The following is a 17886-nucleotide window of genomic DNA, read 5'->3' as shown; positions in this document are numbered from 1 at the left end:
TGAGATTTCTCCCACTGCAGCACTTTTATTTGGGATTCCTTCCCATTTGTTGCAGAAGATAACATCTTTTTCTAATCATTCACATGTTCAGTTTCAAAGAGGAAAATGCAACTCAAATGTTCCTAAAAGTTGGATTTCCATCTCTGGAAGTAAAAGGAATCTCATCAGTTTCAGTCTAAATAAAGCCAGAAACAAGCTATATTAATTCAGTTCAGTTCAATTTAGTTTTATTTGTACTTTGTCATGAATTGACAGTGGCAAGGCAACAAATAATAAAAAAATAATTCAGCTGAGGAAACCGACAGATTACATCAAATATTCTCTTAGATTTAATCCACCATCCCGAGCACGCAAACCTCCATCTGTGTACCTCACTCTTGCTGAAGGTTAGACAGGTAGATGTCCTCACGGTAAACTCTCTCCAGGGAGCAGCCGGTCTGGTCCGGTCCGGATCCCCCTTCGATGCCTTGAACTCACTAAACAGCTGACTGTCCACCTGCATGACGCAAGTAGTTAGATAGCACATGCCCACACTAAAGGCATCACTGCAGAAGACTTGGTCTTGTTTTCATCTGTTAAAGTTCTGGGGTCGTGCACCTCTCTACACTCCTTTATGATGGGCTGTGTGGCCGATGGGTCGGGCTGCATCCCCAGGATGGCAGAGGAGGTGAGCTTATTCCGGCTGTGGTCCTACCAGTGTCTTCAAGGCCGGGACTTCAGCCTGGAGGACTTTAATCTGAAGATGAGGCAGGAGAAAGTTAAAGCTTTATGTAATCGCCATCTGATAGAAATGATCAATCTGGTGTTAATTAGGGGTGGTTTCGACTGAGCTGGTTCTTTAGGTGGTTTGGAGCCAGAGCCTGCTTAAGCACCGGCTATTTGATTTTCGACTGCCCAGAGACCAGCTCCTGGCTCTAAAAAACTGGTTTGAAATTCTTTGCTGGGCCAGATCTGCAAACCGCTGCACGTTGGTTGCGTCAGAGGTCGGGGCGGGGCTACCTGCTTGTAAACATACCGACATCCTCAACATCCTCAAACCTTCTAAGCAGTTGATGCCAAGAAGCAAAACTGGTCCGAGGCCTCAATTGGACAAAGTTGGTCTTTGTCGAGCTTCAGAGGGAGATGTCTGCTGCTAGCTACGAACGAACTGTGGACCAGCTAATCAACAAACTGAAAAAGCTAAAGAAAGACTTTCGGGACCAGAAAAGTACGGTGGCCCAGAGGTGTCACAGCAAATAAAAGCCGCAACACAACACAATAAGTCACAACACTACAAAATAAACCGCAACACAACACAATAAACCACAACACTACAAAATAAACCGCAACACAACACAATAAACCACAACACTACAAAATAAACCGCAACACAACACAATAAACCACAACACTACAAAATAAACCGCAACACAACACAATAAGCCACAACACTACAAAATAAACCGCAACACAACACAATAAACCACAACACTACAAAATAAACCGCAACACAACACAATAAGCCACAACACTACAAAATAAACCGCAACACAACACAATTAGGCACAACACTACAAAATAAACCGCAACACAACACAATAAACCACAACACTACAAAATAAACCGCAACACAACACAATAAGCCACGACGGAAGTTGTCTTTTTTTTTTTTTTTTTTTTTTTTTTTTTTAAGATTTTACCACCGGAAGTTAGCTACACCAAGTTTCAGTCCAAACAGATGGGAAGTTGGAGATTTTAGGAAGCAGCCGGAGAAGTAAGTAAAATACTGTTTGTTAATAACGTTTATTAATTTCGGCATGCGCTTTTATGAATGCTTTTAACTTTTATGTGTAAATTAAGAGTCATTGTTCGAGGTAGTAATGTGAACTGTCGACATAGAGGGGATCCCAAACTACGGATCTCTTGAGCCAGTATCCTGCAGGTTTTAGTGATTTCCTGGTTGCAATACAAATGATCAAAATGAGATGGATCTCCAGCAGCTTTTGAAGTTCTGCACGAGCCTCTTAATGATGCAATGATTTGAATCGGGTGTGTTTCAGGCAACAGGGAAATATGTAAAATTTGGAGGGCAGTGGCTCAGGAGGTCCGAGGTTAGTGATTGCCGTGTAGGTCTGGTAGTTTTTCAGCAGGACAAAGGCTTATCTGGGTTAGATATTAAATGGATCCAAGAAATGCCCATTGTTAATTTATTTATTAATTTACTTAGAAAAAATGTTTCACAAAACCACCATTAAAATCCACGAAATGAGCCATTTTTGCATTTTCACACAAAAAGCATTTATATATATGAACCTATTATAATGAATCTAAATGCTTTCAGCCCAGGTTTGAAGTCTAGATCTTGTTTTTAAGCAAGACCTGGTCTAATGTGGTCAAAATCGCCCCCAAAAGCAGTGAACTCACCTTTTTAGCATATGGCATGAACATAATTATTATTATTTGTATTTATTTATTTTACATCTCATGGTTTGCCTGTAGAACTGTTGCATGTGATTACATTGATGCCAAACTACATCTATAAAAGTTTACTTTTCTGAGGAATTGCCCAATAATACTGAATATTTTTTTCTTGCAGAGGAAAATGTATTGCCCTTTTTGTGGACTCAGCTTGGAGTCACTAACTCCATTTTGCAGTTCATGTGGCAAGGATATCAAATTCTTGACTCATGATAAGACTGGAACATCTGAAGGTAGTATCTTAAAAAAACATTTTATTTAAATTGGAGTGACACTGTACTGTACAGTATAATTATAAAACATGTCTGAACAAGATGATCAGAGACATATTCTCATATTTCACTTATTCTCTTAATAAGATCTGATTGCATTTTGAACCAGGTAGCACAGTAAAGTGTGCAGTGGAGTCATTCCACAAGTTCCGCAGTTTAAAAGAGAAGGAGAGGCAGTCATTCTTCAAAAAGAAAAAAAGACCTCTGAAAGAGAGCAGTGTGAAGGTAATTTTTGCCAGCGTTAATGATTTTTCTTTTTCCTGTTTTTTGTGTATTTGTACTGCCTCAAGGAATATGATTACAAATACCCTTATTATCTGTTTATCTGTAGATTTCAGTTGCCCTGATGCAACTGAAAGATGGAGCACTAAAACCTGTAAGAGGAACAGCTCTACCACTCGTAGTGAATCCAGAGCTGGATGCTGAGCACTTGCAAATAGCAGCTGTACAAAAATTGAAGGACTTCAACAGCAATTTGCAAGGCGGACCTTACTTCCTACTTTACCCTGATGGTACAAGGATAATTAACATACCAGGAACAGAAACACCATTCACTCTGAAACAGTACAAAGACGCAGTGGGAAAGACATACCAACGCATCACAGTGTACATATGTACAGCTGCCGATTTCCAAAATTATTGTAAGTAAATGAAAGTACTAACCAAACAAACAAGAACTGTCTTCAACTGATTTACTATCTGTAAAATTTGAAGTCAAAATATTTAAGTTTAAATCTTATGTCTGGTCTTGTATTTCACAGCTCGATTCACCTCAGGCTCCGACACATCTGACTCAGAAGTGATCATTACAAGCAGAAGTGCTGCAGAATTCAATTCAGCTGATACACTGGTGAATGTAACATTTGCTATTATGCAGATCTGTACTATAGGTTATGCCTAAAGACTGAACAAAGCCACAAAAATTACACTTAACCTACTGTAGTTTTTAAATAACAGGATGCATGACATATTTTAAATGCCAAAATACCACCTAGATATATTGCCCTGCAGAGATGTTATATCATTCTAACATTGATTATAATTAACATAACATAAAATAATTTTGTAAACCAAACATAAATGTTACATTGATGTACAGTATACTGGATATGTATGCATTTCCAGCTTTGGGATCCTGCCTTGAACAGTACCAGCAATGACGGAGAATCGCACATTGGCTCTGATACGGTAATATGTGGCTCCCTAATTTGAATGTTTATTCTTCACATGTAGTTTTCTTAAAAAAATATTGTCATACACTTGTTCTACAATTTGCTTAATCAGTGTTTCACAATGACTTTGAGATCCACATCATCTTTCCTTACATGCGTATCTGTTTCTAGATAGGATATTTTAAATCTTTATATTTCAGTACCACGATTCACCAATCTGTTTTTCATGATTTCTGACACAGATTTTACTTTCTGACTCAGAAGAGGGCCCAGGAACATCAACATCTGCACTGGAAACTCCATGCTATAGGTATTTTTCTTACTCTGCAAAGTTCAAGAGTAATGTTAATTTGGAAATATCAACAATTTATAAATATTTGTATACCATTTCTCAGGAAATACACACAACTCTATGCACCTCTTGTAGAAGAGGAACAGGAGGACTCTGGCAGTGATAAGGAGAGTAGTAACGCTCAAAATGATGCAGAGTAAGACCATGGGTATTTTTTGAAGGTGTTGTTTCTTTCTGGTTAGATGTATGCCATCACATAGCTCGATAAGTTAAAGAACTAACATGGTCATGATCTGTCGGTAGGGTGGAACAGCCTTCTGTGTCAGAGGTCATCGCAAACCTGGCACTCCAGATCGATCGCGGCGCTGTCAACAGATTTAACATCTGCCGATCTGACATCTGGGATGGAGCTGTGAGAGGGTTCAGAAGAGGAACATTTGCTGAAACAAACGATCTCCTTGTGAAGTTCTCTGATGATGAAGGCAGATTTGAGGAAGGTCTCGATACAGGTGGCCCAAAAAGAGAATTCCTCTCCCTTTTGATGAAAAGGCTAAACAAACGACCCATATTTGATGGTCCGGAACAGAGCCGCTACCTTGTCTACAATTCAACAGGTATTGTTTTGTGGGGACTATTTCAATGGAAAAGTACATCAGTCACGCAATGCCTGTATTATGGTCCAGTATGGCAGTTAATTTCATACTTAATTACTCTCCATTTCCTTGAGCAGCAATCAGAGAGGATGAATACAGTTTGGCAGGGAAGATGATTGCCATGTCTATTGTACATGGTGGACCTGGCCCAAATTTTCTTTCAAAAGATGTGGTCAGCCACATCTCAGGGCAGTCCAGTTTCAATCCATCTATAGGCGACATCACAGATGAAGAAATAGGGAAAGTGCTACAACAGGTATGAATGTCACTGATAGGGGTTTGTTATGATTTAGCAAAGGTGAAAGGTTTGGATAGGTCACAAGTTTGTCCACTTAAAACTTTCTGCCATGATAGTTTTGTGATATGTTATTTTGACTAATTTTGCACTTGAAATGAGTGACAGACATTCCATTTTTAGATTGAGGTTGCATCCACATTGGAGAGCCTGCGAGACCTGATATTCCAGAACAGCACCATGTTGCAGACTGCAGGGTGTTTTAAACGTGTTGTGTCAGTGGAGGAAAAACACTCAATTGTTAAGGAGTACCTTAGATGGTATATAATTGACAGGAACTACACAGCAATTGACAGGTACTGTATTTTATTGCTGTTGCTTAAACAGTTAACAGTAAGACATATTACTTACAATCCACTGTATTATTGCATTTTAGGTTCAAAGATGGACTTGCCAGTCTGAAGTTTCTAACAGCACTGCAGCAGCATCCTGCTGTCCTAACTCCTGTTCTCTGTCATTCAAATCACAAATTAACTGCGACAGACATGGAAAACCTATTCCAACCCCACCTCAGTCCTGTGGGAAGCAACATGAGGGTCCTGGAGAACAAAGCAAGAAGTTTCTGGGCAGATTACCTTCTTGACTGCGAAGGTTAGTTAATATAATTTTCAGTGATGTAATCCCCCCAAATTACAATTGAGTAAATATGTTCAAATGCTTTCTAATTTTAGACAATGACAGTGCAGTGACTCTGGAGGAGATCTTCATGTTTGCCACAGGTGTGCCATGCATACCTCCTGCTGGCATGAATCCTCAGCCACGCCTTCAATTCCTTACCACTTCCAAGTTCCCCATGGCAAATACATGTGCCAACACTTTAAAGCTGCCTCTCTTGGATAACTACAACACCTTCAAAGCCAACATGAACTTTGGGATTAAGAATTCCCCTGGCTTTGGCTGTTTTTAAACAGTCTGAACTATGTAAATGTACCAAAAAAAAAAGGTTCTGTGTTCAGGACAGAAAAGTGAAATTCTCAGCTATAGACTCTTATTTTGTCAAAAGATCAAAACTTTGAACATGCCCTTTGTTTTCCTTCATTTTGTTCTGTCAGCTGTTTCTAAAAGTTGTAGTTTTCCTATATGTCAAAGGGTTATGTCTGGAAATATAATGTTCTCTCCATTTGGTAGCTGAATTAGTCTGAATGTGAAATTAAGATTAAATGTCAGTCATGTTTTTCAGGGTGATGTAGTTCTCTACAGCAGGCTGCCACTGAAGAGGTGGTGCCAAACCACTCTGTCTTTGCAGTTCTTCAAAGTCATGCTGGTCACTGTCCCCATCGGGCGCTGCTGGTGCTGGCACATGTCTTTCAAGCTGGCTCACAGTTTGTGGGGATGCTGGGAATCCACAGTTCATCCCATTGAATCTGGTAACGAATACAGGGGGAAAATATGCAAGATAAACATCACACTGACAGTGGTTTGTTTTTACTTAAATTTCAAGCTTTGTTTTTTCACTCCATCCCAATTTAAAATGGAATGCTTTTTTTTTTTCATTGACAAGTCCACAATTTGCCAAAATGTCTTAATATTAAAAAACAAATGCAGAAACCCCACAAGACTACATAAGGTTAAAATACACCATCAAATCTTAGAAAAAAACTGATAGTCTAAAGCTGTTAATGCATTATTCCAAACTTTTACCATTTCAAACATGTTAAATTTATGCAACTGCACTATCAGTGTTTTTTCCATGAATGCATGATGTAGATGTAATATGAGGTTATCCAATTGTACTTGTTTTACGTGTTTGCAATAAACACCTGTGAGGCAAAAAGTACATTGCCTCTGGTCTTCCAGATGGGCAATTTGACTGCCGAACAGGACGAATAATGTGAGTGTTCCAGTGGTGCTTGTATTCATCCAGTTCTTTCTGTAGCACATCCAGAAAGCAGTGTCGCAGCAACCTTGTGTGTTCATAGCTGCCATTGAACAGATGCCTCTCCCTCAAGTCACCAAACAGATCTATCCAAAATTGTATCCTGGGAACACAAATTGTATTATAAGGAAATATAATAAAAGTAATACCCTTCTCCAATAAAAGGCTCAACAATGTCTGTCATGTGACCCGTTGTGTTTTAAGAAGTAGAGTTTGTCATGTAAAAACCATTAACAGTCTCAAACTAGAAAGTAAACTGTGTTGAAGACGTGCTCAGTTTGGCTTGGCTGCTTTTTGAATCAATCACATACAGTAAATACAAAAATATGGTGTGATACATATAAATATTTGGGATAAAAACCTTTGTTTACGAAAGTATGACCACCAGCTTTCAATGCGCTGGTTTGATGTTGAAGTGCCATACATGTGACTTCTGGTTCCTGCAAGTTCATCGCTCTGCTCTGATCTCAAAGAACAATGGAGTGCTGCCATAAGTCCATTTTCTGTGCCACAGTCCGTGCGGAGGCGCATTGGGAAAACTCCAAATTCAGCTACACATTTAATATAATTTTGAGCAATGACACTTGGGTCATTGTTGGACTTTCCACATGCAAGCCACATAATTTTTCTGGAGAAGCCATCAATACAGCCACTTATGGCAATTCCAAAGGGTTTGAGTTTGTCATATCCATCAACATGCCAGACTTCATTTGGTCCCGTTGAGTGGTACGTTCTTCGGACAAATCTTCTCTGAGAACGGTTCTCTATCCCAGATGGGTCAAGTTCTCTCATTAGGTTCATCACATCACATCTTCTCACTGTTAATGAGTACTTTTGTTTGAGAATCTGCCACATTGCTCTGTATCCTAAAAGCCTGCCTGATCCCTGAAGCTCCTCAGAAATGGCTTCCCGTACAGTAGCAATAGGAGTATAGTTAGTTCTCTTAGTCAGGTCTGCATCTCGTAGTCTTCTTTTTAAAGTGCTGAGACTCATTGAAATGTTGTGCTTGGTTGCCAGTAAGTCCAATATTATTTCAGAGGTATGGCCCTCTGCGAAATACTTGTGAATAAGTTCATCCACCATGGTTGCTTCAGGACCTGAAGGATAAATATGTGAAAACAGTTAAAAGGAAAAAGTACACTACCATTTACACACTTTTACATGACTGATTAATGAACAAAATGAGAAACTGAAAAGCTAATGTCTCGTTTAGATTTTTTGTTGTTTTAGTGTTAACCTGTTAACTCTAGTGAAATGCACTAGTTACCAGAATAACCCTTGCAAAATGAAATGAGATTTTAGACTTTATTTTGAGTTTCACCACCATGCTTAGCTCATAAACCTAATCATTTACAGTACAATACAGAAATCCATAATCTTTAAGAAAATTACAAAACTATACCTTCCGATTGAAGACTTCTCAAAAACTGAATACTCCTGCCGCATGAGGCACAGTATAGCAGGACAATCTGTAGATTTATTCCACAATATGGACAAAACATGATCTGGTAAAAGAGGGAGAGAAACAGAGGTTTAAGTTACTAACAATTACATTTAATAAAGTACAGCTGCAGTGCCTTTCCGTTTGGTGTTTGTCTATTTATAAAGCACGTTAACGTGAAAAAAACATTTAAAACAAAAACACACCAAAAAGAGAGAGAGAGAAATATGTATTTATGCAGACTGATGCGAGCCCCCAGCACTGTCTTGCAGCTTTGCTTTGTCGCAACGGACTGTACCTCGTCCGTGTGCATACATCGAACATGCAATGACTCTTAATCTACACATAAAAGTTAAAAGCATTCATAAAAGCGCATGCCGAAATTAATAAACGTTATTAACAAACAGTATTTTACTTACTTCTCCGGCTGCTTCCTAAAATCTCCAACTTCCCATCTGTTTGGACTGAAACTTGGTGTAGCTAACTTCCGGTGGTAAAATCTTAAAAAAAAAAAAAAAAAAAAAAAAAGACAACTTCCGTCGTGGCTAATTGTGTTGTGTTGCGGTTTATTTTGTAGTGTTGTGGCTTATTGTGTTGTGTTGCGGTTTATTTTGTAGTGTTGTGGCTTATTGTGTTGTGTTGCGGTTTATTTTGTAGTGTTGTGGCTTATTGTGTTGTGTTGCGGTTTATTTTGTAGTGTTGTGGCTTATTGTGTTGTGTTGCGGTTTATTTTGTAGTGTTGTGCCTAATTGTGTTGTGTTGCGGTTTATTTTGTAGTGTTGTGGTTTATTGTGTTGTGTTGCGGTTTATTTTGTAGTGTTGTGACTTATTTTGTTGTGTTGCGGCTTTTATTTGTAGTGTTGTGACTTATTTTGTTGTGTTGCGGCTTTTATTTGCTGTGACACCTCTGGGCCACCGTAGAAAAGGGAGCTGGGACGCAGCGGCAACGGGCGACCAAAAACCAATCAGCACTTTGAGATTTTAAATTCTAAAAGGGCCATAATTTGCCACTCTATTGGTGTGTTTGTAATAAAACAGTGTAAAATACTTCGTTTTGTAAAGAAAACACTGTTAAAAGCAGTTTTATGTGGCTAAAATGGCGTAAAATACACCGTTTTTTAAAGCTTCGGTAAACGCCGAAAAAGACGATGTTCTTGGTGTTCATACATAGCCCAACCAACCTATGCATTACAATGAGACAGACTAAATTAATAGTGTCTATATTTAATAATATAGATAATAAAGTGTATATACTACTATATTTACTATCGTACTTAAAGAAATACAGCAGAATAAAAGATAAGATAAAACTTCATTAATCCCATAACAAGTAAATTTGTGTTACTATAACTACAGAAAAATAGAGGGAGAAAAGCGGATTAACACAATAAAAATACAAATATTAAATACAAATACAATAGAATGAAAACTAAATACCACAGTGACTGGTGTTCTATGTATAAGCACACACAATGAGCATTATGGAGAAAGGGTTATGGAAATATGCAATTAAGTAATATCTGTCTATATGTTAAATGACTAAATTAACTATAGCACATAGTACCTAAAGAACAGCATAATAAGATGTAGCACATGAAACATGTTTAATTGGAGGTAGTTTTTGAGTTCAATCTTCACTATGTTTATGTCTCTGGAGTAAAAACTGTATAGAAATTCTGTGGTGCCTCTTCTTAATGGATCTGTATCATTTAGCAACTGGATTTAGTAAGATTTATCTTTTGCAGTGTTTTTAAGAACTTTAACATTCTTCATGCTTTTTCCCCCCAGCATGTTGTTATTGAATGAACATGAGAGGTCCTCTGTGATGTGGCTGCTCAGGATTTTAAAGTTACTAACTTCTCCAGATTCTCGCTATTGATATACAGTGTTGTGTTATTCTTTTTACTGAAGGCAATAATGTCTTATTTGTTTGTTTCTATTTTGTTTTATTTTTACATTTTTTACATAGTGTGTCAGGTTATTTTCTTTGCATGACACTGTCAGCCCTCTTCCTTCCTCCCTGTAGTCAGACTCATCGTTCTTACAGATGAGCCCCATTGCTGTCACAACATTTACTGATGTGATGTTAGAATTGGTGTAACGTGATGGAGTACAGTCATGTGTGTACAGCCAGGAAAGGAAGCACCTCAGCACACAACACTGTGGGGTTCCTTTGTTCAGGATCAGGGTGGATCAATGACAACCATCCTGACAGGCTGACTGTGGCCTATTTGTTGAAAAAGACCTTTATCCACAGACAGATGTTGTGTTGTAACTAGCTTGGACATCTTGCAGTGCAGTGTGCTGATATGGCATCATCAGCTGACCTGTTGCTCCTGTTTGCAGACTGATGAGGATCCAGAATGGTTGGAAAGCCGCCTTGATCAGCCTTTACTCTTCCTAATGTTCTTTGCACATTGTACTGCTGTATGACCTCTTTTAACAAGTTGTTTTCTCTACTGTGGGATCAATAAGGTTTTTTTTTTTGTCTTTTTTTTAATCAGTCTCATGAAACATTTTGTGATGTTTATTGCCTCTGAACTGGAGTAATTTAGGGATGCCAGAATGACAGGTTTTCAGACAGGTGAGAACAGTACAAGATATCGTAAATATCTTCAGCTAACCCTGGAACACAGTCTCTAGGAACCATCCTGGGACTCATCTAGGCCAGTTGCCTTCTGCATGCAGATGTTCTGGAGGGTACATCTCACATAGGGCTTAATCTGAGCCGGATCCAGCCGAAACACATTCCAGCACCTCCAGCATTGGATCCGGAACCTATTTTATTGGATCTGTGTCGCTATAAAAACATCGCCTGAATAAAAAAAATATATAAATAAATGTTTGTTTCGTGTTTAGAATAGTTTTCTGTTTTGTTACTGTATACATAGACGCTCAGTTTAAAGAAAAGAAAAAACAGTTATCCCTGACTTACAATGAACCAAACTGGACTGGGCTGTGCCATTTGGAAAAAAAAAGTAGGGTCACTGGGTCTGGAAAAAACTGCTGGTATGAAGCTTGCCAAAGAATGGATCTTGGGGTTAGTTACATCATCTGCGTCCGATATTAAGAAAAAACAAAAAGCCTTAAAAAAGAGCATTGCAGCACTGAAGAACATGTAATGGCATCAAATATTTGTGATCGGTCTAGCGAAAACAGATTGACAACCATTATAATTATAAAAATGATAAATTTTTCAAACTGCTTACAAGGAAGCCAAGCGCCATAGGCCAGCTTACGGATTTGAACATGAAATAGACTGTCAAGAAATGAATGGTTTGGGTATGGGGAGGATACTCCACTCTAACGTTGCATGTTCTCACATACAGGAGCATATTGCAACTGACATGAGAAGAAAATTGCTTGAGAGGATTCTTACTTGTGCTCTAAAAATCAGAATCATGCTGGATGAGGCCACAGGCTTAAATAAAAATAGGGCCTTAATTGTGTATTCAAGACTGCAGTTGCCAGAGATGGAATCACCTGAGAACATATTCTGTGATTTGGTAGAGTTGGATGGTTTGGGTGCAGAAGGCATCGTCAGTAAACTGTTGGATGCTTTAAATAATGCAAACTTCAGCAAGGCCTTCCTGCTGGAACAGAAGATATACTTCAAGAGGTGAAGCAGCTGTTTTTTCCAAATGGAACTTCTACCAAAAGTATTAGATTTTGAGTTTGAGGTGTGGGACTTTAAACAAAACTGCCTTACAGATGACACATACCTGACCATCAGCAACATGTATGAGGCTGCGAGGATGACAATGTTGCGATTTTACATTGCAACCAAGCAAAAAAAAAAAAAAAATTAATGAAAATGCCAGTGATGTATCTGATGTGATCCTTGTTTCAGCAACCAGTGGCAGTGAAGTCAGTGTAGCAGAACGACAAACAGGAGATCTCATGAATGACACAGATCAGCCCCAGCCTTCTCCAGAAACATCCATTTCTTCTGGAATTATTACCTTCGGCCCGAATTACAGCATAGAAGAAGACACAGAGGACACACTTCTCTTTGAGGGTTTTATTATTCCTGCCAGTCCAGCTCACGCAGATGATGAGATAACAATAACTGTTCATCATGGGAACATTTTCCAAGACATGATAATGGCCTTCTCTAAAGCAGAGATTTTGTACAAAAAAACATGTGAAACGCATACTTCCAGACAACACAGAAGAGGCAGGCACTGGATCTGGGGTATTAAGAGATGTTCTCAGCTGTTTCTGGCAGGAATTCTATGAGAGATGCACACTTGGTACAACAGTCAAAGTACCTTTCATTCTCCATGATTTTTCTGCAGAAAAGTGGAAGGCAGTCGGCAGAGTCGTTTTAAAAGGTTACCTCGACTGTTGCCAAACAAACTTGCTCTGCCCTTCCTTGAGCAGGTGCTTTTCAGTTGTATCTACAGTGATCTTAAAGCACATTTCCTGCAGTTTGTGAGCAGCCAGGAACGTGAGGTTTTGAAGCAAGCAATGAGTGATTTCTCCAAAGTTGATCATGACGATCTAATGGAAATTCTTGATGGCTACAGCTGTAGAAAGAAAATCACAGCTGAGAGTCTTACAACAATCCTGGATGAAATCGCACACAAAGAGCTTGTCCAAAAACCAATGTTTGTTATTAACTCCTGGAGGGAAATCACCATGCATCATCTCTGCATCACTCCAGATCAGCTGACAAAGTTGCTGCCTGACTTGCAACGAACCACAAAGAACGTCTGCCAACTGCTCAAGTTTGGTGAGGATATAACTCCAAAACAAAAGGAAGTTGGGAATCACTTGAAAAGATTCATCAGAGAGCTGAATGAAATCAAACTTCAGAAGTTTTTGAGGTTCTGCATAGGATCTGATCTCATTGTGACAGACAGCATCTATGTGGAGTTTAAACAAATGACAGAGTTCATAAGAAGACCAATAGGGCACACATGTGGGAAGATTCTGCACATTGATGAAAGTTACGAAAACTTCCCAGATTTCCGTTCAGAATTCAATGCTGTTCTTGAAAGTAATGTCTGGGTAATGGACATTGTTTAGACAACCACAACCCATCCCGCAACAATCTTCCACAAAGAGTATGTTAAATCATATGAAGTCATTTAGCAGAATTGTAGAGGATGTTTAGGAATACGTTCAATAGATTCCACTTATCCAGCTGCACAAACTTAACCTTTGTGAATATTATTTTAATTAGCAAAACTGTGCAGCATAAATACAAAAAGTGTTCAAAATGACTTCTGTTACCTAAAAGTGTAACAAATCCTGCATTCATGCAGTAACTTGAATCTGTTGGCAGATAAATTAGAGGCCTGAACAGTTGGCATGCTTCTTTGTAAAGCAAAACATGTTGGTGTGACTCCTTCATGAAGGGAGCATGAAATTATTGTTTTTTTGTCCCCTCACCACTGAGTCACAATACCAAAAAATGTTAAAAGATGTGACACCTTTGGATCTACTATACTACTACCATATATTTCATAAAACTTAATGTCTAAAATCCCAAACTATCTCTTTAGAGACACATCTTGTGAAAGTTTTATGATGTTCGATGATTCTCTGTGAAACCTCTGGTTTCTGTTAAAAGACAGCCGTGTTCATTTGCCATTGTCTTGGCCAGTTTGATTTTGATTTCTTCCATTTTACTCTTTGAGGGCAGATTTATTTTTAGTCCACACCAAAGTATTTTATTGAGTTTTGTTTTAATGCCATAATTTCTTTTCAAGCATTGAACTATTGTGAAATGTTTTAAAAATGTTTTAAATTTTCAATAAAATGTTGATTCTTCTACCAAATGTGTATTCTGTTCATGTGTGAAAATGTTGATTATATGTTCATCAGGCTCCTTCAAATTAGTAAAAAGATTATAGAAAAAAACATAAATAATTTATTTTTTGGTCAGACAACATTAAATGATTTTAAGTATTTCTATCGTAACCTGATGTACAGATCTGCTGCAGCAAAAGGATCTGCTGGAGCCTCCCACCCTTTCTCCTCCATCAGTAGACAGTTCAAAAACAGTTTGATCACATGGAAACTGTCCTTTGGGAGGACACTCTTCTGCACACAAAGTGACTTCCTCCCTAGAAATGGGTTTTTGTCTATCAGCATGGAGTTCTGGGAATAAGTACATCACAACTGGCCGCCCTGACACAGCACCACCACTTCTTGGTCTGATCCTGTGTGCATTCCATGTGTTAACAACTTCGTCAAGTTCTTCCTGCACAAGAAGAAGCATTGTAAATACTGATTACTAACAGTGTTTCACATAGCACTTCATGGTCAAGGCAGCCACCTCAACTAAAGTTGAAGACATAAAAGACCTGTAAGTTAATTAAAGTCTTTCTACATCATGCATAACCAGCCCTCCCTAATTGTAAAGTCAGAGTGATATAAAAAGTGGACAACATAGCCTTTAAAAAATTAGTACATTTAATCATTTTTATATCATACAACAGAAATGATAAGATTTGTTGAAGATGATTAACTGAGATGGCTAACTAAAAATATTACATTGCTTTTTTATTTATTTATTCACGTTTTTGTTTTAGAAAGAAAGCTGAATCTTTCTAAACATTTCAATGTATAACAATGGATCAGGGTTAACTTGGGGCTTTTGGTTGCAGAACACCCAGCTCTCAGTGCTCAGCCACATGCTTGTGCTGCTTCTCTCTACCACTCTTTTGAATACTCCTCTGCAACTTTTCATTCAGAAGATTCAGCACAGAGTGATTCAGTGGGACAGGTGCAATAAGGGGTCACATACAATGAAAATATAATTGTGATAAATAATTATCCTTTTGACTAAAATTGTGCAGCCCTAAGTGGACCTGTAACTCTTTTGTAGTCCAAGATCAGTTGAAATTGCAAGAAAGATTTTGTACAAATATAATGTACATTTGGAGTCTGTTTTAAACTGAAAAATGTAGGTCAGTACTAGTCACTATATAGTGACTAGTACTGACAAAATAAATTAAATAATAATATTAAATAAATTATTTATGTGTTATTGTTGTTTGTTTTACTGTTAAAATCCTAAGTTTTTCACAAGAAGCAGATGAGTGCCTGCAGCTTGGTCGGCCGCAGTTGCGTGACACAAACATAACATTTCAGAGGGCAGCTGCAGCTCTTACAGCTTGTGTGTGTCCAGAGGATGATGCGACAACTTGTTTCAAACAGTCAAAGTCCAAAGATAGTTTCCTACATCGTTACATAAGCCTGCAGGCTGCTTTCATAGCGACGCCCCGTCACAGACGTGATGTGGAGTGTCTCGGCTCTAACACAGAACCTGCAGCCCGGTATGGCAAGCCGTTTTAACATTTAATAGTTAAACATGCCTATCCAGTCTTAAATACAAAGATATCACCAACGTAATTTTGACTAGTCATTGTTACATTTGGACTAGTCAAAATGTCAGTTAGAGATATCTTTAATTCAGTTTAGACTAGTCACAATTTACAGTTATGATATCTATAATTACATTTTGACTAGTCAAAGCTCAGTTACAGATATCTACAATGAACTTTACCTTCAACTCGTCACATATCTTACACAAAATAGCAGATATCTATAACTGAGTTTTGACTAGGCAGAAGTGAGATTAAAGATATCTTTAACGTCATTTTGACTAGTCAAAGCAGATACACGATGCCGTTTTAACATTTAATACAAGATCTGGATATGTAATACAGATATCTGCAACCTAGTTCTTCCTAGTATAAACTTTAATGTTAGATATCCACAACAGCATTCCTCCTATCCACACTTCACGTTAAGGATATCCACTACGTCATTTCTCCTAGTCAAAATGACATCACGTTCTCCATTCATTTCTATGGGTGACGTCATTAGAGATATCTGTAATTCAATTACGGATATCCACAGTTTTAATTATGGATATCCTTAACAGAACTATGACTATCCATAATTGTAGTTTGAGATATCCACAATATGATTTTGACTAGTCATTACTCAAGTTAAAGATATCTAAAACTCCTCTTAATTAAAGATATCTGTCATAACTTTTATAGATATTCAAATGTGTGTTTTAACTATCAAAAATGTTTTATAGATATCTTAAACTGTCCATGTGACTAGTCGAAACTAAAATAAAGATATCTTAAGTTGTAGTTGTGACTAGTCATAATGTATTTTTAGATATCTGTTATTGAGTTGCAGATATCTTCAATCATTTTTTTATTAGAGATATCCACAAGAGGAGATATCTTTAACAACTGTTTTGCCTAGTCAGAAACAAATTATAGATATCCATGCACAGAATTCTTACTAGGCGAAATTACATAACAGATATCTGTAATTACAGCATAACCGCGTAACAGGGCTATATAAAATCGACCGAAAAGGCGGTAAGCACCTGAAGCAGCAGCAAGCATATGACAAGCAAGCATGTCAGGCCAACAGCAAGAAATAGAAGGTGCTGTTTTTGACCGTGTTTTTAGTGCTGCGGCCCGTGCAAGGCAGGAGTTGTCAAGAAATGAAGACAGCTTATTTTCGTCCACAAGACAACTTTTTCGCCGAAGGCCTGCATTAATTCGAGGTAGGATTCATTAGGCTAGTTATCTAACTAGCTAACGCTAGGTGAGTTTGACACAGCAGCTAGTTAGCAGTTATTTGATGTTTTTTATTTCGTTTTCAGCTATATTATGTAATCACATTAATGGGGTTAAACGTTTTTATGGCAATACGCTTGTTGGTCAGTTTTTATCATTGTAATGCATTCCACAGTCTTGGACTTGTTTGTTGCAAAGAATGAGATTATTGTGTTGCTACGGTGATATGGCTGGAAAGAGGTCATGGTCAGAGGCTCAGATTTTACATTTAGGGCCTACTCATGTCGCGTTTACAGATTGCGTTTACATGGCACATCATATTCAGATTAAGCCTCTTAATGAGATTAAGCTCATACTCCGTTTAAGGTGTTTACATGAACAGCTGGAATTGTAATATTCCATTTGTACCTGTTAACATGATATAAGCATGTTTTGACTAAGCTAGTTCCGAGGTAAAAAAAAAACAAAGAAAGAAAAGAAAGAAAAAGAAACGATTGATATTATTATTAGAAATTATTAAATTATTAGAAATTGTGGTAATGATGTAATTCTTTTTTTCAATGTCAAATTAGTAAATTATAGCAAATTGGTAACATTGTTTTAGTAATGGGTAGGCATTTTATAAGCTACTTGCTTCAGCCTACACCCTTTCGGTCTTTGTTTTTTTTTGTTTTTTCCTTTCTGTAATATGTTTTATTTACTTTTACTATGCCAAAATAAATAAATAAATAAAAATAAATAAATATATCAAATAAATTTAAGCGGACATTTCAAACATTTTTGCGTTGCCAAATTGCCTATATTAAAGAAAAGGATATGGTTAATCTTAGCATGAAGCCTGTGGGTAAAGCTAATGCTACAGTGAAC

At 37.7% G+C, this 17886-nt stretch overlaps 3 protein-coding genes and 1 long non-coding RNA gene across 4 annotated transcripts in view; 2 read left to right on the top strand and 2 right to left on the bottom strand.

The window, feature by feature from the left end:
- LOC121628730 (NACHT, LRR and PYD domains-containing protein 12-like) overlaps positions 1-17886 on the bottom strand; it is a 354419-nt gene that overhangs the window by 137041 nt on the left and 199492 nt on the right. The gene's annotated exons all lie outside the window — the stretch shown is intronic.
- On the top strand, positions 2608-3259 carry LOC121628781. Its single transcript, XR_006008257.1, has 3 exons — positions 2608-2690; positions 2839-2954; positions 3061-3259. It is a non-coding gene; the product is annotated as an uncharacterized LOC121628781 (long non-coding RNA).
- Positions 3342-5737, top strand: LOC121628689 (G2/M phase-specific E3 ubiquitin-protein ligase-like). Its single transcript, XM_041967905.1, has 9 exons — positions 3342-3351; positions 3491-3579; positions 3855-3917; positions 4144-4211; positions 4297-4389; positions 4497-4807; positions 4924-5102; positions 5265-5437; positions 5518-5737. The coding sequence occupies exons 1-9, from the start codon at positions 3342-3344 to the stop codon at positions 5735-5737; spliced, it is 1206 nt and encodes a 401-aa protein (XP_041823839.1).
- LOC121628750 lies at positions 5451-8995 on the bottom strand. The gene is made up of 5 exons (XM_041968067.1): positions 8878-8995; positions 8420-8522; positions 7379-8114; positions 6902-7120; positions 5451-6505 (listed from the first exon to the last, which is right to left on the bottom strand). The coding sequence occupies exons 2-5, from the start codon at positions 8517-8519 to the stop codon at positions 6298-6300; spliced, it is 1263 nt and encodes a 420-aa protein (XP_041824001.1). The 5' UTR covers positions 8520-8522; positions 8878-8995; the 3' UTR covers positions 5451-6297.

The sequence above is a fragment of the Melanotaenia boesemani genome, chromosome 18 (genome assembly GCF_017639745.1).
Source record: "Melanotaenia boesemani isolate fMelBoe1 chromosome 18, fMelBoe1.pri, whole genome shotgun sequence".
Classification (NCBI taxonomy): Eukaryota; Metazoa; Chordata; class Actinopteri; order Atheriniformes; family Melanotaeniidae; genus Melanotaenia; species Melanotaenia boesemani.
Note: the sequence above shows the minus strand (reverse complement) of the source record. Positions and strands in the feature narration are given on the sequence as shown.

Excerpts from the sequence above, each read along its gene's own strand:
- LOC121628689 (XM_041967905.1), top strand. Across the intron at positions 5,103-5,264 it reads TAGGGAAAGTGCTACAACAG|ATTGAGGTTGCATCCACATT; the intron begins GTATGAATGTCA and ends TTCCATTTTTAG. Across the intron at positions 5,438-5,517 it reads AACTACACAGCAATTGACAG|GTTCAAAGATGGACTTGCCA; the intron begins GTACTGTATTTT and ends ATTGCATTTTAG.
- LOC121628750 (XM_041968067.1), bottom strand. The coding sequence starts at position 8,519 with ATGTTTTGTCCATATTGTGGAATAAATCTACAGATTGTCCTGCTATAC. Across the intron at positions 8,115-8,419 it reads GAGAAGTCTTCAATCGGAAG|GTCCTGAAGCAACCATGGTG; the intron begins GTATAGTTTTGT and ends TTTATCCTTCAG. Across the intron at positions 7,121-7,378 it reads TCATACTTTCGTAAACAAAG|GATACAATTTTGGATAGATC; the intron begins GTTTTTATCCCA and ends TTGTGTTCCCAG.